Source organism: Mus caroli, unplaced genomic scaffold (assembly GCF_978045245.1).
Source record: "Mus caroli unplaced genomic scaffold, Mus_caroli_1 scaffold_3, whole genome shotgun sequence".
Lineage (NCBI taxonomy): Eukaryota > Metazoa > Chordata > Mammalia > Rodentia > Muridae > Mus > Mus caroli.
In genome coordinates this window covers 75,469,044-75,492,683 of record NW_028227258.1, presented here as the reverse complement: position 1 = coordinate 75,492,683, position 23,640 = coordinate 75,469,044, and the positions used below count along the sequence as shown (strand labels likewise).

The 23,640-nt window shown below is 38.0% G+C and overlaps 2 protein-coding genes across 5 annotated transcripts in view; one reads left to right on the top strand and one right to left on the bottom strand.

Annotated features, from left to right (window-relative positions):
* Lrba (LPS responsive beige-like anchor protein) overlaps positions 1 to 23,640 on the top strand; it is a 576,347-nt gene that overhangs the window by 320,312 nt on the left and 232,395 nt on the right. The gene's annotated exons all lie outside the window — the stretch shown is intronic.
* Mab21l2 (mab-21 like 2) lies at positions 2,967 to 5,342 on the bottom strand. The gene has a single exon (XM_021158806.3). The coding sequence runs from the start codon at positions 4,636 to 4,638 to the stop codon at positions 3,559 to 3,561; it is 1,080 nt and encodes a 359-aa protein (XP_021014465.1). The 5' UTR covers positions 4,639 to 5,342; the 3' UTR covers positions 2,967 to 3,558.

Genomic DNA, 23,640 nt, shown 5'->3' with positions numbered 1-23,640 from the left:
TTAGCCCTTCTATTTTCTGGATATAACACCAATATATCATTATGCTTGCTTTGTCCCCATAGCTTAGTATTCTTTGGTGCACGTGAGCGTATTCTGCCAGAGTGTGATACCTCTGTTTCCCATTACCTGTGGTAGCTTTTACAAGGCACTGCATAATTTCCTATTCTTAAATGAAAATGTAATTTCCCCTTTCGAAGGTATTTTGATTACTTTTCAGACCATGGCAATTTTACTTTACTTAGAAACATTTCTGTTTTTTAACACAGTCATAAAGCCAAAATAATGTTGATTTTATGAAAGTAAGTACTATAATTTGTTCTGAGAGGAAGCAGTTTATTGAAAAATAACCAAGTAAGTGTCCTGTAGAAAGAGTAGTGGCTTAAAATGAAATAATTAATTTTACTGGCTTGTAGTGTGTGTGTGTGTGTGTGTGTGTGTGTGTGTGTGTGTGTGCGCGAGGGGGGGGGGCGGTGCATGCATGCAGCATGTACATATTCTATTTATTGGTAGCCTCTTCTGTTTTGGAATCATGTGGAATTGTGAAATCTTTCTAATTTGGAAGTATTTCTAAAAAAAAACTTTTGAGAAAAAATAATGTTATAATTTTGTTGAGCTTTACAAACAATTTCTTATCTCAGCCATGTTTGCTTTAAGTACTTTGTTTCCATACCACTGTCTGTATCAGGGAGAACTTGCTGGAACACAGGAAAAGAGAGCCACAAGAGAACTGGTTAGTTGCAGTTAGATAAATTCGTGACTCTGGTACAAAGAACACTTGAATTCTGAACTTTTATCACCACAAAATGTTTTGTATTTTGTCTTGTGGCTAAAGTATATTATAAATTCATTATAAAAGGCTACCAAAATTATTTAAACTCTGATTCCTGACACTTCAGAACTTCAGAGAGACTGACACTTCATTCAGAATACTTTACTATACTTTTGGGACAAACATAGTTTAAAGTCTAAAATCTAATCAATGGTGTTTAAAAACTTTTTTCAAAATTAAGATCTTTGTCAGCCTTGGAGAACAGGTTCTCTGAAGCTATTTGTTCTTTTATAGGAAGCTGTAGCTTTTAAGGTTTTTTTGTTTTTTTTTTTTTTTTTGTCTTTCTGTAGCATAATTACATTAGTTTTCTTTCTCTGTTGCTTGTAAAACATAAGATATTTTACCTTAATCATGAAATTTGTCTTGTACTGAAACATACCTAGTTCTCCAGACATCAACATATTTGAAATTAACTTCAGCAGATTATTGATAGAATATTTGATTTAATATTGACATTAATGCTAAAAGATAGTTTTATTGTAAACACTTTGCTGGACTACAACATTTTTAACATTAAAACCCTTTTTAAAACTTGCAGTAAATAAGGATGTGAGGATATCAAATTGGGATTTTTTTTTCTTGTCAATACTTAATAACTTTTTTGTAAGTAGCTGGAAGAAGCGCTGTTCCGTGCTAGACATGCTTTATCGAGTGCATTAGTCATTTTTTAAGAAAGCATTTTAACCTTTTAAACCGAACACTGTGCTTTAAATGATTTGTGTGCACCTCTGAGTAGCTATTGTTTTATATTTTCAAACATACTCCTTTGAAATTTTTCTTAAAATTCAGACCTTTTCCTTAAGAAGATAAATTGTTTTATTGTTCAAAATAATTAGTGAGTGCACTGAATTAATAAGTTTGTTTTTGTTTTTATAAGAAGACACAACATACACACACAAACACACACACACACACACACACCCGGTACTAAGTACATTGAAAGGTCAAAGGTATTTTCAAAGTAGGCAGCCCCTAAGCTTATATTTTTGACACAGAGTTACTTCTCCCAGGGCAGCCTAGAGCTTATGCCTGTTCTGTCAAGTGACCTGGTGCTTCAGAGCCCTGCGAGCTTCCTAGGGCTCAGTAATCTTAGTCCTCCTGTTCTTAGCACCCCTCCCCCACCCAGACTTCTCATCAGAATACTGCCTTGTACAACATTTTCTTCTATATCTTTCACTTATAGATTTAAAAAAAAAAAACGTTAAAAATAGATGAATTTAAAGAATAAAATTTAAATATTAGAGGTAGTGTTTAACATATTCTGTTCCTTTACTTCACATGATCAAATCTTGTCCTTTGGCCAGAAAACAAACCAGTTTCTTAGGATAGTTTCAGGTCTTCTAATTATTTTTTATTCCAAACAGTTGTTTTATTGCATGTAAAAGAAACCTTCTCAGAGTTGAAACACTGAAATGAGTCTATGGGATTGTTACCTGAGAAAGCTGGATATGGAAGGTGCTTTTCCTATTTCTAAATTTTTGGAGTAATTATTTAGGTCATAAAATAGTTTTAAGACCTTTATATATAAGTAGATTCAAAATAATAATAATAATTTTGAAATTTAATTAAAATGATCATGTTTATTGCATTCATAACTAAATCATTAAAAAAACAAAGTAGTTATAAATCTGAATTGTTCATATTACCAGTTGCTAGAGGAGAGAAATATTGCAGTGACTATTTTATTATTTTTGGTGTCTTTGATTTTCTTGCTAATTTTATTTATTATTACTAGTTGAAACTTAAAAAGAACAAATAGTTGAAGAAAGAGCATGACATGACTTCATTCTTTAAAAACAATTTAAAAAACATTTAGAACTAGATTTTAAAAACTTTACAGCATTAAAAAAATCCTGATATAATTTTAAATAGGCTTTTTTATTATTTTAAATTTTAGGATTAACAATATATTGTTTTACACTGTTTTCTTTTTTAAATATTGCTATTAACATAAAATATGTGTTATATTGAGTAAAATACTTCTTTTACTTTTTACTAAGGATTTTGGGGGAAATTCATATAATTAATTCTCCAGAATATGCTGTATTTTAAAGTTTGCAAATCAGAGTTCAAATGGAAGCTTCCTGTATTTAGTTCAAGTTCACATCTTGTAAGTTAGAAAGTGATCTCATCTGCCTTCATTCAAGAACAATCCGCAAGCAGCCAATTACAATGTAAAGTAATATTTTTATTACTGGTTTACTGGTTTCAACAAGACATTTTAGGGGCGGGGGTTAGGGGTGCAAAAGGAGGAGGCAGGGGCACATTGACATTGGCACTGAGACACATTTCACATCAGTAAAACTTTGTAAAAGAAATTTCACATATAGTTAAATAATTATTTTCACTTGGTGACACTCATTCAAGCAACCCAAAACAAGGAGGGGCGGGTGTAAAGAAGGGAAAGAGGGGAAGCTACTATACATTGATTTGAAAAATGTACCTTGGGTTTCATTTTGTGTTCGCAAAGCCGGATTGCTTCTTTTGTGCGATCTTTAAATTCACATTGTTTGGAAGGAAACGATCATTTTTGTGCAAGAATGTTATTTTGGGGGTGGGGGGTTGGTTGGTTTGCCCTCTTTTGTTTGCTTCTTAATTAGGATGTCTTCTGCCTACTTCCGTTCTTTCAGGTGTTTTACATAAAAGTTTGTGTTTCGACTTTTTGCTGTTGTTGTGTGTTCTGAGAGAGCATGCCCATTTATGTTGTTTTCCACGCAGTCGGCAGCACTCTATAGTTTGTCCAAGCTTTTGGGATTGGTGAGGATTTCCCTGGCCAATCTCCAGGTCTGCTTGGCAGCGCTCTCCAGGGCCGAGTGGGGCTTACCCTGGAAGAGGTCGAGGTTGGGCAAAAAGTAGTGAGGGCAGCGGCGGCACTGCAGGCAGGAGATGAGCTGTAGCAGGATGCCGTTCAGACGGTCGCCCAAGCAAGCCTCGTCCCAGTCCGTTTCCCTCGGGTGTTTCTCGCACTCGTACAGCAGCAGCGTCTTCATGTGGTAGTTATTGAGCGGCTGGCCAGGCAGCTCCAGGTGGCGGTCCCGCAGCGTCTTCAGCACCGAGAGGCACTTGTTTCTACAGCCGCCCATCAGCAAGCGGTTCTCCGCCTCACCGAACTGCAGCACCCAGGCGTCGCTTTCTGCGGAGCTCTGCTTACCAGTCAGCGAGTAGCACTCCTTGGAGAGCAAGTTGAACCCTTCGGCCTTGACCTCCGCCACCCGATTGGGGCCGGGCCAGGGGATGTGGGGCATAGGCCACTGTGCCGCGCTGCGAGGCCAGATCCCGGTGCACTTGAACGCTGGGGTGATTTGCACCACGTAGCGCTCCCTGATGCGCAACTTGACCTCACTAGTGTCGGCGATCATCTTGACCACGTCCCGGTAGCTGCATTTGTCCACCGCCTGGGCTACTAGTGTCTGGAAACGCGAGCGGATCTTGCGCGCAGAAAGGTAGCCAGACGCTGTGATGAACTCGACCCAAAGAGACATGCTCCGCTTCCGCCCATCGCTTAGTTTGAGCACAGCACAGCCGGGCAGAGATCCGTCGTCCACGAAGTTGAAGACTCCCATCTGGTTGAGGTAGAGTACCACCTCGAACTCGGTGGGCGAGATTACCTCCAGCCCCTCGTAGCGGGCGTCAATCTCACTCAGAGAGCTGATGAAGCGCGGCTCTTGCACCTCCACTTCCTTTAGCACATCCGACACTACCTTGCAGACTTCTCGGATGGTCTTGGCGATCGCAGCCTTGCGCGCCTGGCAGCGCTCGGTGTAGTATTTATTGAGCTGGTAAACCAGCTTGGCCTGAGCGGCGATCATGTTGGGGCACAGGTCCGGGCTGTACACCGGCGTCTCGCAATACGTTGAGGGATCCAAGGCTCACGCACTGGTGGTGGCCCTGCGGCTGTGGAAAGGCGGTGCGTTCCCCCTGAAGCCCCAATTTCACTCTTGCTTTCCACCTGGGCTGACCGGCTGATGATATAGCCGGCTGGCCTTTTCTTTTCCCTCTTTGGAATTTTCTTTTCTTTCTTCCGCAGAAAATTAGAAAGAATATTATTTTGGGGGGAAAGTACCTGCAAAAATAAAGACGAGCCTCTTCTTGTGCGGGAGAGATGGATGAAATCGTGAGAGAGAAAAAACTAGGTTACCAAGAGGCTAGGCTTAGATGTCCGCAGCAGCCACGATTGCCCAGATATCTGGAAATGAAGTCTTATAAGTGCCAAAGTAAATTTAAAAATAAGACAAAAACATTCAGTGGTTCATTCTGAAACTTCTCCCTCGATGGTTGGACGCCTTAGCTCAGCGTAGGTGATGCCTTCCTTACCCTCCCCCAAAAGGAAAGTGAAGGATGTAATTAATGCCCGGAGAGCAGCGAAGTACAGCTCAGGCCGCAGCGCACTCTGAGGTTTGCAGACGCCCCGCGCGGTCTCCGCGTGCTAGTCTCCTCTTCTCAGGGGGTTGTGTCGTAGCAGTTTTCCTGGCTTCCTACTGGAGGCGTTGTTTGGATTGGGTTGGTTTGTTTGTGGTGGGTTCTTCCTGCCTTTCTCTAGGTGCAAACTGCTGCAAGTTGTTTGATATTCTTTTCTGCCTCGTTATTTATACTTTTGGCCCTAGCAAGAATCTATTTTAGTGTGACTAAGTCGTTGCTTACGTTGTATCTGGTGTGCAGGTCTAAGGAGTCCGGGTTTTTCCTCTCCTCTGGGTTGCGTGTGCAGTCTCTACCTCATACCCCTGTCCTCTGATACCTGCCCCCCCCACACACACACACTTTTCTCTCCTCTTCTCTCTCTCTCTCTCTCTCTCTCTCTCTCTCTCTCTCTCTCTCTCTCTCTCTCTCTCTCTCTCTCTCCTTAGTTTATGAATGGTTCTGGGCCACCGTGAAGGGGTGGAGCTTCAGTTCCTACAATCCCTATGCAAGCTGTCAGTGCTTTAGCCAATCCGAGAGAAAGAGAGAGAGAAGACAAGCTTGGAACCATAGCAGCCACCACACTGCACTTGATAAAGGGGGTGTGGGGGTGTAAGAAAATAGGACTAGACAGAAGTCAAATGCTCTCACTCGTTTGATAGTCCCATTTTCTTTCGTATCCTCTTTTCTTACCAGCTGCAGTGAAGAGGAGTTTTTATAGAAGGGATTCTTCTCTGGGTAGGGCTGGATCAATTCCTGGAAAGTAGTAGTGGTTTCAGTGAGCTTCACTTTTGGTTTTAATTCTCTGAACATTCTGTAGAAGGTACAGACTCTAACAAACTGTCTTTGGCTTGAAGGCAAATGAGAGCAGGAAGGGGAGCTTAAGAAAGGACTTAAATTTTGTAGTCCCCCCCCCTTCTCTTTCCCTCCCATCCCATTGTTGCCAAGAGCTGGAGAATTGCTGTGTATGTGTAAAGGAGGGGATAGGATGACAGTCTATAACCATAAATCTCTTGTTAGTAATTTCCATATACTGTTAAAAAAACAGAACAGGACAAAAACTACTCCAGATATGTTTTTGATCCTTATTTCATAATTTAGATTGAGTTATCTTTGTGTCATTATTTTACTCTTATAGGAACTAACCAATAACTAGAGAGAAAATATGTGAGTTTTGAGAAACTGTAAGTTTATATTAGCATACATTACTTGGTTATACTTGCTGATTGAAATAAGCTACCAAAATAGTTTAGACTTAAATTAAAATGAAGGAAAAAAATTGAGCCTGAATTCAGGCTTTCTTAATTTTTTTTAATACTGTGACTTTAATTGTGAACATATTCTTGGGCAGTACTGGTTTAGAATAATTTTATTTTCATAATTGATTCTTGCTTTTAAAGGAGTTGACTGGGACAAAAATCTATAACTTTCCTGTTATTGATTACCCAGATGGCCTTCCTCCTCCCCTGCATCCCACTAAAACTCAGTTGCTCTTGTGCCTTAGAATATGTATTATCCTTAACAAACTGTGGGATTGCTGCCTTGTAGGACTTTTGGAAAAACAAGGGCTGCAGCAAGGTGATTCACTTGCTACTGGGAGTTTATCTCAAAATTTAAGATGTCAGGGCTCTCAGTTGTTTAAATACACTCAGGTAGTTAAGGGCTATTTTTAGGTTGATTTGGCAGATAATATTTAAGCCGTAGGTTATGCATAGGGGAAATAAGATTTTTAGCCCGATTTTTTTTAAAAAAAAGCTGTGTATAACTTTTGTAAAACCCTGTAGGAGAGCTTGACTTGCATTTTTTTGAAACCTACCAGAACCTGAATTCAGTTGCTAACGAGAGAGCTAATGTTTCTTTCTACTGGGCATGAGATGCTTGGATCCCTACCCCTTCATTCGTTCTTAGTCTTTGGTGGTCTGGAGGGCTGGAGACTTGACCCGCCTCCACCTTGATGCTAAAGCTCTTTTCTAAAGAGTATTTGGGTTTTTCTCTTTTAAATCAAGCGGGATTTATCGCTTGGGGGCCGTTTTAAGTAGCGAGGAGTTGGGAAGAACCTTGCAAAGTAAGCATCAGTGAGCCTCCGGGACAGTAGTTTCGTGGGCGTTCCTAAGAGTGAATGCACTACTAGGCGACTGGCTGCGGCCAGCAGTTTCCCGCTGGTCAGGGAGGCTTTGGTGCTGCAGGACCCAGACCAAGCCAAGTAGCGGGGTAACTAGCGCATTCTATAGTCCCTGCCTTGGAGGTGTTACAGGCCAGTGAGGTGTACTCCCGTGGAGTATGGGACCATAGGGAAAAGAAGCTTGGGACAAATCTCACAGGCAGTGCTGGGCGGGCGGGGACTGGTGGCAAGGCCCAGGTGCAGAGTTCCTCCACATCCTCCAGGGGCCAGATCTGCAGCATGCATGTGGCCAGAGACGCCTGTGGGAACCCTTGTAATTCTGGCTGTCTCAGCTCGGCCTGCCACATCTTCAAGCTACAGGACGCGCGCACCCACTGCATTCACCTCTGCCAGCTTGAGCAAGTTTCCTCACACCCTTGTCCACCGTTTCTCCACTTCTCTTCCTAGAGGCAAGGATGATAAAACGTTACAAATGTTTTGATTTAAAAACAATTCATTACCAATTTACCCTGTCTAAGGTAGATGCTCTAGTAAATAATAAATCAGTTAAACAAAGGCGACTTTAATTTATCGCTGTGGTGCTAATTAGAAACATCATTCGAGCAATAAACTTAAACACTTCCAGCAAACACTGCACCCCTCCCCCTTACCTCTCTCCACTGCCTAGGTTGAGAGCAGCTTCTGCTGTTTGCGGCTCCTATCCCTGGTTGAATAATTGAAGGGGGAAACGGTATCTGAGGAGGCTATAATTGAAGAGCCCCTGTCACCTCTGCTTTTATGTATGTTGGTGTAGAAGTCCATCAGCAGCTCCTTGATGGTGTATTAAAACGAAGTGGCAGCTCCTTCTGCAGGAGATGCGGTGTTCTATTAAGGAGACCGAGAGAGAAAGAAACTCTAGAGGCTAAAAGCCACTTCAAGTCTTCAGACCGATTGATCTGTATTCTCTTGTTATAATCCGTCTCATCATACTTGAGTTAATGAGGCAAAGGAGGGGGAGTGAAATCTGATGGTCCCTGACAAATTCATTAGGGAGACTGCAGGACATTTTATTTGACTGTTAAACATCTTGTTTGTTTGGTTTAGGCAGTGCCAATATCAGCATGCTTCTGCCCAGAACTGTGGTGTTGGGCTGGCTGGCTGCAAGACATTCCTGAAAGGAAGGAGGGCATGGAGGGTGGTTCCCCCTCCCCCGTGGATTATGGGTAATGCAGAACCTTCAGACTTCTCTGGGCCTATCATTTTCTATCATTACAGTCGTGATATCTAGAAATGTATTGAGATGGGCATGTTTTTAGTAACTATAAACTAAAATATGTGCATGTTTAAAACATTAGTCCCTGTTTCTTTAAAAATTGAGTCGGGTTAGATCAATTCCTCCACTAGCTTTTGAGATATGTGGATATTTAAGGTCTACACAGCAGTCAGAAGCATAAGTTACCCCTTAGTACATCTCGTTTTTACTTGATCATAATTCAACATAGTGAAGTACACTCTTCTTCATCAAAACCAATGTGAGCTGTAATTTGGAAATTAAAAGGTTACCTACTTTTACAAATTCTTTAAAAGAAAATTACTATCTATTTAGACCTGAGAGATTTTTTTTTTTAACAGTTAAAATTAGCATCAGGACTTTAGTGTGGAGAATAGTGCTAGCTAGGATCAGGTGGTGAGCCTACAGAGTTCTTCAACTGAAAATTCTTCCAGTTGAAAAATAATAGGCAATTAGGCTAGAGTGTTAACCTTATAGTATTTTATCCTAAACAATGTTGGACTTGGATTTTTTTTTTGAAGTTTCTTGAAAGGTAGTAAATAACCCATTTATGAAACTTTCTTGCCTAGAAAATTCAGTTATATTTTCTCTTAGCCTCAGCTTAAGTGCTTTGAGAAAGAAGCCTGCATTCCATTTGGGGAAATCAGCCTGGGAGAAAAAAGCAAGCTAATGCCCTTTGAGTGTCATTTCCATCCGTCCCTGCATGGCCGAGGAAGCTGTTGCTCCAGGGCGACTGTGGACCTGGACACTGCTGCAGCAGTTCAGCTCTCAAAGCTGCGGAATGGTGCAGTCAGGGCTTCTGTGTGTCTGACAGTTATAATCCTGTTTACATTTGCACTGAGTACAGAATCCTTAAACTGTTTTATTCAGGGCTGATCTTTTCTTAAAGATATGTTTACTAGATTAAACTTCAGTGCATTTCTTACTTTATCAGATTAGTGAGACTTAAAAGGTATGTATTTTATGGTGTATAGAAACAGTATACAGTAGTCTAACAGTCTTTACAAGGAGTACACAGGGCTTATATGATATGATCTCCATTTCCTGAAAACATTTTAGAAACATTCAAGAAATAATTAAATTATTTTCTTTTTAAGAAGTCTCTGAAGTACTTACACTTTTCAGAATGCAAAGTACTCCGTTTTCACCTGGATCTGTTCTTAATCCCTGGTGTAACTTTGAAAAATCTATGCATCTATTTATACCGTGACTCAATTTTAGTCTTTATATGTTGAATTAATTGATGTAATCATAAAAATACTTGATTTGTGGAAAACAAATTTATACTAATGTGATCAAAATGTAATTTCAGAAATAACAACTAATCTCTGATTTTAAAAGCTATCAGTAATGGCTAGAAAGAAAGTAGATTACTCAAACATGGCTTGTTAGTGTTGGTTTGATGGCATTTTGAAGAAATAACTAAATTTAAATATGTGCAAGAGAGTCTAACAATTATGGATATTTTACTATTTCCAGTCTTCTTTACTATTATATGTCATCCTTTGGCAACTGAAGTGATTTTTCTAAAACTCTGAAGTTTTCTTCAGAATGTTTTAAAGGTAGTGATAATTACTACTCGGGAATTGATTTGTAATACCCAGTTATTGAATATTTGTTTTGAGTAGTTCATTTTTATTGTTTATTAGTTATTTTAAATGGCCAAGCATTCTGTTGAAATACTTCATTCAGTTTCATAAAATAGCTTTAAAACAACAGAAAATCCTTTCATCTCTTTGATTGGTAACCCCGGGGTATTGTTCACATTTAAACAGTGTGAACAAAAGATAGTGTTCTGTCAGGTAAAGTGATAGTTTTGACTTTCCACAGCAAACCTATTGAAAGGTACTGAAAAACACAGCAGTTTTATGTACTTTTTATGGGTATTGTTTGGTGGACATACTGAGTTTTCAATATACCTTCCATTATACTGCTTACAGTGCTGTGATATTTCCTCAGATTAGACAATTCTATTTATAATCCTGGCATCAAGATGAGAAGGTTGAAAATATAATATATTAAGTTTTATCCCAAGTTGAGCAATAGCTACCCAATTGTGTACCATATTAAACTATACATAATTTGATTTCACTGAGATATATAGTACTAAAGTAGGAGACTTCTGCTTGCCAAATGGAAATGGCCTTTGCCTCACTGAAAGACAAAACCCATTGTGCAAGACCTGGGGAGTAAAACATGAACACAGAATCAGACTTGGCAAGAATTTGAACTTTACTGTATTGCTATCTATGTTTTTTAACATTATCAAGAAATCATTTAGGTTTTCTCATTTTAAAGGTGTACTTTATTTTAGTTATTTATTTTCTTTCTTCCCATACATAAGCATTTGTTCTCAAAAGCTGGATATGTTTCTTTGTGCTGCTACCTTTTTCTTTTCTTATTTAAACAAAAATTTGAATCAATTAGAACTGTACTGTGAATAAAATGTTAAATTTTACCTGCCAAATAACTTTGGCTTTATTAACTTTTGGCTTTCACTGTAATCTCAAAAAAATAATTCAAGTAGTAGGTCCAAGTCTAACGTTTGTGAAAGCTGAGCATCTGATGTATGGACTGCTCTCTGGACAGCGTTTACTTCGGATGCCATGTTACTTTCAGAAGGTAACCAGGATTAGTCAATACTAAATTTAATGATAAAGAAAACAGAAGGTTGGTTTATGGCTCAAAGGTGTGATATGTTTATGGAAATACTATAACTTAAGTGTATTGTTTGCACTTTATGTCCTGGGGTTTTGATGCTATGCCTGCATCTACCTCCTGTTATGCTTAGTATCAGAGAGTTTAGTGATGAAGACTTTCACATTACTGAAGTATACTTAGTTCAATATAGTTTGGTTTTAAAGTTTGTTCCATATTTCTCTTAGGTCATATGTAACAGTTTTTGAGGTCCTAATGATTGATAATACTAGATAAGCAAATCATATGAGTATGTTTTTAATTACAAGTTAGGAAAACTAGCCAGTTTATATACCTTATTGTATGGTCAGTGGTCTTAAAGTACTCCATATGTCATTGGTAGCAGTAGACTTGTACTAATATCCCCTGAGATAACAGAACATTTTTAATGAATGTGCTACTCTTTAATTAAAATGTTAAAAATCTAATCCTCCTCTAGATACTTTAAGTTAGAGTAAAAATGATATGCAGAGAAGGTGGTTTCTCTGATTCTTGTAGTAGCTAAACAACAGCAGAAGGTCCTGAGACATCTATGTTGTAGAAATGAACAACGCCGGAAGCAAACCCTTTTCCTACAACCATCTGAAATACAGCGGGCAGACAAAACAGCTGCTTTGGCCTGTGGGTATCAAATTCTACCAGTCTGTTTCTTCTCTGAATTTTCCCTTTCTATCTTTTCTTGTTATCTTTGGATCCTAAAGAGTCATTCTCTTATTCTCTAACGTGTTTTGTCTGTAGTGGGTTTAAATCAGCGTAGATAAAGTGGGGAATCTTTGATCTGTGGCTCTGACTGTTTTCTAAGTGATGTGCTTGCTGGGAGCAGACACTGTCCATGCCCTTTCACTGTGCTATCAGCTAGGTGAACACAGAGGACGGCAAGGCCACCAGATGCATAGTTAATCACCAGTGAGGTCAGGAAGGTTCCAGCTGGACTCACCAGCTCCTCTAACTATAGCATTGATTTCTGTGGAGTAACTTCTGTTACACGCTCTAAAATTTTTCAGTATTTTCTGAAATCTATCCAAAACTCTTTGTAAATATTAATGAATGATATAAATAGATTTTTTTAAAAGTGTATGGTTGTTGCTGTCACATAATCTACTGGATACATAAAATAAAAGGGATGCTCTTGTGAGTGTTAATAGAGAAGATCAGCTTGAGAAACAAAAACTGTCTGGGTGACCCCATCCACTCACTATCTCTACCTATTTCCTAAAGAACTGTTTGTAAGATGGGGGGTCTTACCGTTTACCCCGGGCTTGCCTCAGACTTTCCTCTTGCCTCGACCTCCCGAGTGGTAGGACTGCAACTATGCAGACCGCAGTCAGCGATTTCCAGCTTTAAAATGGAGGGTTTGGATTAAGTGATCTCGTGTGTCTGTCTGACCTAGCAGCAAATAGTATAAGAGAAGTTGTTGAATTTGGAGAGTTTATTTTAAGCAGAATGCTTTCTGTGAAATTTTTGGCTTTCAGTGTTGTAGTAGCATAGGGTTATGAAAGTTTTTAAGAGAAAAACCATAGATGATTTTTTTTCAAACCACTTTTTAAAAAAAAAATCATACTTTCTTTTTATTGCAAATAGTTGGGAAGGTCAACAAAGGAGCAACTTGAGAGAACATTTAAGGATGCTGTTTGTAAAAACTGGACTATTACCATGAAGCGTGCTGTGTATCCTTATAAAGATGTGTTTAACGGCATGAGCATGACTGGTAGGGACTTGTTCCTAGGTAATGAAGGAGTTCAGACTTTAGATATCTTCATGAAGATTTCTGTTTTGTAAACAGTGTTTGAAGCCAAAGAATTTCAAGTTTTCCATTAATTTAAAATGTGTCTTCTTAGAAAAATGGCTTCATGAAGCTATGATTTTCTAAATTTTAATCATTTATTAAAATATGTACCCACACTGGGAAGTGATTCTCACATGTGTCCTTAAAGGACATTTTTCTACTTTCCCATGCTCTTCACTTGTTTTCGTCAGAAGATTTGACAGGCGTAAATGTGTTAACATCTTTGATTTTTACAGATGTTCCTAGTTTTCTCTCAAACTGTAAAAGATGCTGTATCAGAGAATCATGGTAGGAAATAATTTCAACACTTCCTCTCACACATGCAATTGCTTGCCATGCTAAGCGTGTGGATATTTTAGTAGGGAACGAAGTGAAGCAAGAAAAAAATATGTTGTGATCTAACTGTCCTCATTTTCAAACACAGATCAGCAATCTGTTACTGGCTGTGTTGTGATTGGCTGTAGTGCTCTCTGATACAGCACTTAAATGGGCATGGCTGAGTAGTTCAGTTTTTTGTTAAGTTCATTGGAAGGCCTTCATCAGTGCATTTAGGAGTGCCAGGTGGCCACCAGGAGAGTTGTTGATGGGCACTCTGTGGGTTTGCAAAGTGCAAACCTAAAAGACCAAGAGATGAGAAATGCATTGCTATTTGTGAATTTACGTTTTATCTCACTTCACTTGAAAATTTATGAGTAGTGTGGCTTAAGGGTGCTGGACTTGTGTGTTCCAGGGCTTGCCCCCACTGATAACACCCTTGTTGGCGTGAAAGTGCAATGCAAATTATGACAGTTACAACCTTCTGTTTTGTTTAACCTGTCAGTAGATTTCCTGGCTCAGTGCTGAGGGCAATGGTGTGTTCAGCTAGTCCATATTCACCTAAACTTAAAAGGTCAGGTTTCTACAGGCAAGCCTAGTCAAAGCCTAATTGATGAGGAGGGCAGGGAGACAGAATTTACTGTTCTGTTGGCTAGTTTCATATCGTTAGGTTGTCCTGAAAGCATCAGGCAGTCACAGCCCCTTTCATGTAAGTGCTGACCCTAGACAGGAGCTGACAATCAAAGGAGGCAGCCACAGGAACCAGTGCAAGTAGGCTATTGATTTTTCAGTTAGGTCTAAGTAGTTTGTAGTATGGGTAATGGGTGACAGAGGCAGGTATGTCATTATCAATGAGCTCCAGAACAGTAGCGACAACCTTCCCTCATATTTCCTTCAGCACTGACAGTATGCATCCAGAGGCGGTCAATAAATCGCCCAACCCTTAACTGACAAGTGACTGGGAGGTTTAGGTTGAGGAATGGAAGTTACAGAGCTAAACTTCTCTTCTTGAACATGTATAAGAGTCAGCAATGTAGGAGGCAGTTATAATACTGTAACCATTTGAAGTTTTGATCTGGATGTCTCTGTGGAACTCTGAAAATCAGAACTTGGTTTAAATGCTTTTCAGTATCAGAATAATATACTCAAAGATAGAAATGACCCAAGTAGTTCTAAGCATAGTTTAAAAGATATTTAAGTTAGGTTATATGGTTTTGCTTTTCTTTTAGACTAGCACTTTGTTTATTCTTTGGTGATTGTTCTGCCCCCAAGTTTAATTAATTAAACATTGTTTCCAAATATATAAAATTTCAAAGTTTTAAAAGTTTTACTTGAAGACCAATAACAAAGGTGGGAGAGGGGAGAATTAAATCTTTGAAAATGTAGCTGAGTGGTTGCTATTTGACTTTAAAATTATTTCTCATAGTAAAACATAAGGATTGGAGAGTCATTTAATTGTTAAAGTTTTATGAATTATGATTATTTCTGAATTCAGACAGAAATGGCATTAATATTTGTTTTTAAAGCATTTCATGTAGATAGTAATCAGGAAGATACAATTTTTATTCATGTGACCCCAAATATATAGCAAATTTGACTAAAACTAGATTTATTCTAATTTTGAGATTATTTTACATTTAGACCAATCTGTTTTGTTTCAATACATAAGTAGTATAAAAGAATATAATGTTTATAGCTAGGAGTTGGGATTGTTCCAGGATCTTTGCAAATTATCACATGTTTACATTTCCTACAAACTTTAAACAAATTGAAATAAGACAGAAAAGTAAATGTTTTTTTAAACTTCCTTAAATAACTTATCGTTATGATATCTTGTTTAACACTGTGACATTCTACAGACCCGAGTTTAATCTGTAGCATCATCTAGCCCTGGAGCACCCTGCATAGCCACATGAATCACTTCCATTTGTCCCCAGCAACTACAAATCCCCTTTAAAGAAAACACCAACCAGTAGGCTAACACACAGCGAAGGTATTGATACTTAAAAGAATTTTCTTAAGTTGATGGTGATATGTCTGTGTGAACTTCCTATCCTGGCTTGTTTTTAAGATAGAGACAAGGTTTGAATTGTGAATGATGGCTGCCAGAGTGTTTTAAGAAGCTTGAGGAGTAGGTAGCTAATGTTTAGTCTTGCTTCAGATCCCTTGAATTAGCCACCTTTTCTGGCTGATAGATTCTTTTTTTTTTTTTTCAAGGTTTTTTTTTTTTTAAGTTGGATGTTTTCTTTATTTACATTTCAAATGTTATCCCCATTTCCAACCCCACCCCGAAACCTCCTATCCCATCGCCCCTCCCCCTGCTTCTATGAGGGTATTTCCCCCACCCACCCACCCACTTCTGCCTCCCCACCCTCGAATGTTGCAGATTTTTAATGCAAGATTCCTTGTGGGATCATCACTTTTTTTCCTGTTGTTTATAAACTATTGACTTAGTATTTTCCTGGCTTAAGTAAAAAAGATTTAGCCTGAGAACCTTAGAATTTCTGTATCGTTCTCTATATTAGAGGTAGACCTTCTTACACTACATTTGTAACCTTCTTGAATATATTGGTTTGGTTTTTTTTAGGAATGAAAAAAAAAGCTGCAGAAAGGGGACAAATTAAATTTTCATGAAAGAAAATCCTAATCAGCAGTGACAGTGGAAGAGAAAGATGATTGCCACTTGGTCATTGTGGAGAGGCACTTAGATTCGGTGTCAGTGGTTCTGTTAATGATGACTAATGTCTTTCTTGGAGCAAGTGCATGCTCAAACACACTGCTGCAGCCTGGAGAGAGAGGGCTCAGCAATAGGCACCATTAAACAAAGCTTTAGGTGTCCTAAAACAAAGACTTCGTCATGCAAACAAACTGACCTCTCATTATATATATAAAAAAGTGTAAACATAATCCTAAGGCATTTACCACAAACTGCAAGTTATTTTATACACAGTGCCAGTGGATGGTTATGTGGTGTGTGTGTGTGTGTGTGTGTAGTCTTTCAAAGAATAAGATTTCTGATTTTGTCACTGACAGAAATGGGCTGTATACAGCCTTGCACAGGATCACAGACATTAAGAAAGTTTTGAAAAGAAGCAGCTTCTTTTCATAGCACATTGCTGTATCCTGAACAAATGCTCTACAAAAAGGGAATGAATGACTCAGAAAAAATCTTCTTAGATCTTCTAATCTTAAATATATTGGTTACAAAAGAATATGACATGTGTTATTTCTTCAGCTGCTCCCCAAAGTATAAGACCTTTTAGAAGGGCATTTGCAATGCTTGTCATATTATTTCATATACATCTTATTGCCTGACATGTCTCAAGAACCATGAGAACACAGATGTCATTGCATTCAGACAACACTAATTACTCTGGGATTTTTGCAGCCTCAGTGCCTGCCTGTAACTGTCGATTATGATTGTTCACGCGTCCTACAGTGAACACTTCACATGAAGATAGTGAGCTGGGCCTTTTAGTCCCCTATTGTTCTCCAAAAGAAATTGGAAGAGGAAAAAAATCCTGACACATCAGTTTCATTCAGTGTGCTACATTTGAACTATGTTTTGGCAACATTTCCTTTTCTGGAATGAGCGTGTTACACTTTAGAGTGCAATGAAATCTATTACCGTCTGTTCTTTCACCTTTCTGAACAGTCTTTTACATTACTTTGTCTTCAAGATTCGTAGGAAATTTCTTTAGGTAGCATGCAGTCTGAGAGAAACACTAATTGTGGTGAGTCTTTTAGAAGTGACAGTGCTAAATAATAAATATGTATGATGTGGTCTTCTGGTGTGCAATTTAATGTTTAATAAGAAGCAAAGACTGTTAGTCTTGATTTCGATGAGTGCAGTCAGCTTATGCTTTTAACACAGGGCAGTTCTTTTCTTTGTTTAATTTCTGCTACAACAGTCTGAATTTTATTTGATGATTCATGTTGTTAAGGTGCCTTTGTAATGCCAGAGGTCAAACAGTGGTCAGATCAGGGCCCTGGCTATTAAATGTGAAGGCCAAATACATGTTTTGATAAAAAGCATAATCTGTGTTAATTACCGATTGGAAAATAAAAAGCTCTGATAATGTAACTTCACATGCTGATGAAGCAGAATTGAAGCAGCTTGATCAGAGATGTCTGATGAGATAAAACTGCAGTCTCTGCTGTACAGTTATAGTAATTATGACTAATGAACCGTCCAGTCTGGATGAAATGGCATGCCCATAGGGACTGTGTCCAATCAGCTGTGACTTATGCAAGCTGAACAATCCATGGATGGGGATCCATGTTCTACACTAGAATAGGCATGCTATTGCTTATTAACATCGCCTTTTAAAGACACTTTAAGGTGATTAGATGCTATCTAAATTTTGTTAAATATAAAATATAGTTCTTTCTCTTCACATACTTATTTAAACAAATATTTATTCTCACTCTGCCTTACCTCTTATCCTAAGCACACAGATGACAATTCTGTTGACTCTGTGGCTACTTGACTGACCTCCTTTATTCTGTTGACTCCCTTCTTTCATATTTTATTTGTTTTTATTAGAGAATGTTATTCACCAACCAGATCTTGGCAAAATTCTCCTGAAATAATAGCATATGAACATTCCCCCACATTGTAGACCCACTAATAAGTGTTTTCCTGCAATTAATTCATAAATTCTCACACTCACTCTGAGGTAAGATTTTGGTGTCATCACTGTACAGGTGCAGATATTGATAGTGTGACAGCCGTGGGAAGCCTGAGTAACTTGACAGGATTACATACTTTAGATCTAGGGCTGCCTTGTTGAGGGTGTTTGTATTCTCTGATCCAAATGGATGTCAGAATTATCTTTACACCTCTATTTTTCTAACTATCTCTCATTTTGTTGGTTTTGATACCATAACAGAATTACAGGAAAATTTAAAGCTGAGAACTCATGTACTAGTGTAGAAGTCAAATTTCTATTGGACACATTTTGTGACTAGGGCAATAAAGGTAAAGCTTGCTAATGTGTGCCTTTGACAAAATATGCATCTAAAATGTAATAATTTATTCAAAAATGTGATACAGTCAATAACTTTTAACCTATATTAAGAAAACAACTTGAACAGTTATTAGAAAGTAGTGCTGGTAAAGTAAGTTTGGTTTTCTCCTGGAGTTATCTACATTAAGGTTTATCTTACTGAACCAGGATGCAGGTATCTATAGTGGCCTGAGGACTTCATCTATAGCTTGGCAGAGAATAGGTTTTCATAGAGTTTCCTGAGAAAGTATTAGAAATAAAAGGTAGAAGAGGAGAGCTGGAGAGATGGCTCCAAGGTTAAGAGCACTGCCTGATCTTTTAGAGGATCCAGGTTCACTTCTAAGCATCCCCATGGTGGCTCACAACTGCCTGTAACTCTATAGTTCCAGAGGATCTGATGCCATCTTTTGTCCCCCATAGGCACTAGGTACACATGTGGTACACAGACATACATGCAGACTAAAAACCCATGCATATAAAATAATAACAACAACTTTTTGAAGAGAACATTTTAAGTGACTCAGCAGTATTAATTTGTTCTGTAGAATCCATGCTTACGTGTTGTTTATAGGCTTTATGAAGGGGGATTGAATAAAATAGACATGTTTTCTACTGGCTGCCATTCTGAAGTCCTTGTCTTTCCTTGATGCTATCATGTGTCTCACCAACAACTATTATTTTTACTATCCTAGGTATTGTTTATCTCAAACAACTCAGCACCGTATGTCTTCACTTTTGTTGTCTCTGCTATCTTACTGTGTTCCTTTCTGTTTATTATGTTTTGAATACAGAAAGTTGTTGGAAGGCAGCTCTTTTATTTACTTCGTAGCACTTCATGACCAAGTACATACCACATGCTTAATAAATGCCTACAGACCAGTTGATAATTGTGATGTCGTCCTCTGTCACAGAGATCTGTTACCTCCCAGAGATCTGTTACCGTATTCCAGTAATCAATGTGATATTTGTCGAGAAATGAGAACGTGTTTCCAAGCTCAGTTGAAATAAGATGGTCAGCATGTGCTCTTGTTCTGTGCCGTGCAGTATTCTAAATTCTTTGTCAGAATATTCTCAATGAGTCTATATTGAGCTATATCTATATCCTTTTATTATCTGGTTATTAGGAAACCAACTCAGAGATTAAAGAATTTGATTTAAAAATGAGGAGGTACCAAAAAATGTCTTGTAGATTTTATTTAAAGCCATCACGGTTTTATGGCTATATTGTAACTTCCACTCTATTTTCTTTAAGGCTTTATCCCTGCAATAGTTCATGCTTTTAAAGTCCATCTGCCTTCTCACAGCTAAAGTGGTTTCCATTGCATACCAACTTTTGTCTTCACAAAAAACTCCGAATCCTTGTTTACCATGGACTGGTGGTTCTCTTCTTCCTCTTCTTGTTCCCTTTCCCCAGGCCTCCCTGCTTTTTTGTTGTCTGTTTATTTGTTTGAGACAGAGTCTCTTTTTTATATAGCCCTGATTATCTATATGGAACTTACCATGTAAACCAAGCTGATTGGAACTCACAGAGATCCACCCTCTTCTGGCTTCTTAGTCCTGGGATTAAAGGTGTGACCCACCATGGCCAGCACTCTGCCTTCTTTCTGGCTCTTTACTTTATCCCTCTCTCCTGCCCTCCTCCTTACTTCCCTCCCCTCTCTTCTTTCTCTGCTCTCCCTTTTTCTTTAACTATGTCCTATCTCTAGTCTCCTGTAACCCTGGTTCCCTCTCATCTTTTCCTTTTCCCCTTCCCCCACATTCTGGTCTTGTCCCCCTCTCCCCTGCCTTATCTACTGCTGTACTGGAGCTCTTTGCAGTGCCCCTGCCTACTGGGACTTGTGGAAAAGTGTCATCATCCCGAGTCTCATTAATTCCCTCAGAGATGGACAGAATCATACATAGTGTTTCACTCTGAACTGTTATGACATGACTGGATAACACTGAGATCTAGGCAGCTTGACAGTCACCATCTCTAGGTAAGTTTTAGGAAAATGCTTGTGATAGATATAAACTACTTTAGAAAATAAGTTTAGACATTTCTCAAGTAATTTATAACAAATTATAAGATAAACACTTGAAATTTAAATGTGGCTTTTTCCAGGATTGCAATGAAATGAATAAAGTGCTCTGTATTTATACTTAGGAAACACTGTGGTTGGTACTGAGGCTTTGTGCAAAACTAAACCACCATGCTACAGAGGGCAAGCAGTTTACCAAATACAGCAAGTAAACTGAGTGCAGCTTCTGTATGGTAATTTATGACGTTTAATTTTGCAAATGCTGAAATACGTGGTATATTTTATAAGCTCATTTCCTTATATTCTGGTTATATAATAGTTTCTCACTGATTAAAGACCAAGTTATACTTAAAGTTTTTGTAACAGACTATAGTGTTTACACAGAGTGTTACAAAACAATCTATTGTGAAAACATTTAAATATGAACCTGCTGTCAGCTATCGATTTCTTTCATGTTTAACATTAGGATTAATCTAAAAACAGTCATTAAATATTCAAACAGACTGTTAATGTGGAAGAAAGTTCAGTAAGATTCTAAAATAGTTCATTGAAAACAAACCTTTTTCATACTGTGTTTCACTAAACCATATTTAATTCATTCAGAAATTCCCTTCTACCTTTGAATTTTTTATTTATAATTCACATACTATACTTAATTCTCAAAGCTCAGGAAAGTGCCATGTGATTCTCTCTTTGAGTATCTCTTGTGGGGAATTTCAACTGTACCATTTCATAGCTAGACTGTTAATTCTATTTTTAAATGATTCACAATATAGTTTAAAATGAATAAAGACAATAAATGTACCACCATGTTTTGATTTTACATATCCCTATAATATCTGAGCAAGGGATGAAAATATTGAAAGTGTATGAATAGTCATGTTTGCTAGGTTTTAATTTCCTTTGTTACTTATTATATTTAGATGTAGTTTACACTGTGTATCTTTAAGGAACTCTTAAATTATACAGTTTTACCATATTTTGGGAAGTCTTTTATATATTAAATTAATAATCCAGGATTCCACTGGTCACCTTGTACTTTGGCATGGAAAATATCAGCTGGAAAAAACAGGAGAATTGTTACATTTCAGGGGACACGTGCACACTCATATATGTGTATTGCATATACTACTAATCTATTTTATAACATATGAATGGTATAAGATGAATCTTACAGAGAACCTAACATGCCATCATATAAAATGTATTTGTATGCCTTATTTTTTATTATGTTACAAAAGTCTGTGTATTTTAGGCTTATAAATAAATTTGCCATGAAGTTTAAACTTTTGAAAATAAAGTCACTATCTGTTTCAGGTTGGCTTCAAACTCACAGTAGTGCTCCTGCCTTAGTTATTGAGTGCTTGGACTATAGGTGTGAACTGCCATTGCAGGTCCTATTTGCTATAATTTTCAAGAGGACGTTAAGCAATATCTCCAGATCCCCATCCTTTAGACATTTTCTAGGAACATAAACGGAAGGGTTAGAGGAAGTCCCCTGTGTGTACAGAAAACAATAGGCACTTACATTGCCATTTATCATAGCTACGTATAGGTGTGTGCGCGTGTGATTATCTCTGCTGCTTTCCTATTCTAGTTCACAGATAGAGTAACTATATATAGTCTTTGACAGAAGAATTTAACATTCAAATAACAAATAGGGAAAGAAATGTCCTTGGAAAATAACCAGGGATATCCAGCAACAATGAAAAGAGCTGAGATGCGCAGAATATTATATGCTGATTGGTAGATTTGTAGACAAGGAGAAAAGATGTTGAGTAGCTGTGTGCATTTAAGGCTAATCTTTATGCAAGAACCAAGAGACTCGGGAGGTATCATGTGAGCAAAGCTAATAGAAGAATTACAATGGAGATCAAGTGGGAAAGAACAGTGGGGACTGATGCTGAGGTAATGAGTGCTAAGCCATTTACAGTGGATAGAAAGTAGGAATAGATACATGGTAAATCTCTCATGTCAAATGATCCCATAGAGACTACTATATTACATTCAAATACATAGTTTGGATCTTCCCTATGTGTGCTTGGGATGGGCATTGGTAGATTACTACTTAGTATAGTTACTGTGTTCATAAGGATTCTCTACTGTTTCTAAGACAAATATATTTACCCATTTTTTTTTTTTTTAGGACAAAAGACAGACAGTATTTTCTTTCTTTCTTTTCTTACTCTTTTTTTTTTTTTTTTTGAGACAGAGGTTTTTCTATGTAATCCTGGCTGTCATGGTACTCACTTTATAGACCAGGCTTGAATTCACAAGATCCACCTGTCTCTGTCCCCTGAGTGCTAGGATTAAAGGCATATGTGGTCACTCTCAGCTGAGTATTCATTTTCAATATTATAACAAGTTACTACAAATGCAAGATCTCATTCAGTGTGTCTCACTATGCTTGAATCAAGGTGTTAACTGAAGTGCATTCCTCTTTATAGATTATAAGGGAAGATTTGTTTATTTGCTTTAACTTCTAGCTATCTCTTTTCCTCTTTTCAAAGTCAGTAAACACAAGTTAAGTGCTGCTTTTATCATGGACTCACTCTTAGCCTTTGGCCATGAAGAACAAGCAAGTTATTACAATTTGAGCCTTACAATTAGCCAAGAGCTGAGTGAGCTGCCTAAAGCCACATCATATGCCTATTATAACAAATTTCTTATAAGAATTGCCAAAGATTTGCTAAGTCATTTTCTCTTTCTCTTAGTGACTTAAGGACCTCTTGTTGGGCCCTACACCCCACCAATCCACCATCTCTGAGTACCACCTTCCCAGAAACCAAGTTTTTAATCAGAGACCTTGGGGGCAGGGGTGGTGGTGGGGTTTCTGTATCTAAATAACAACAGCATGCAGGGAAGCAAGTTCACACCTTACAAGGAGCAGGAAGCAGGCATCCCAGAAAGGGAACATCATTCTGCCCAGAGGATCTTCATGCTGTAGAAGTCTTTTCACCTTAACAGATTTCATATGTTAAGCTATCAGTAATTTTGTAAACATTGTCTTCCTCTTCCTAAGAACAGACTAAAGCTTTAAATGTTCATGACAAAATTTTGTAAGTAATTTTAGTTTTCAAATCATATTATAAAAATGCTGTTTGTGGTTTAGCTAGAATTTGAAAATGATATCTCTTTTAAATGTCAATGATTAACATTTTGTGCCATTCTACTGAGCACTGATTAGGAGTTTTTTGTT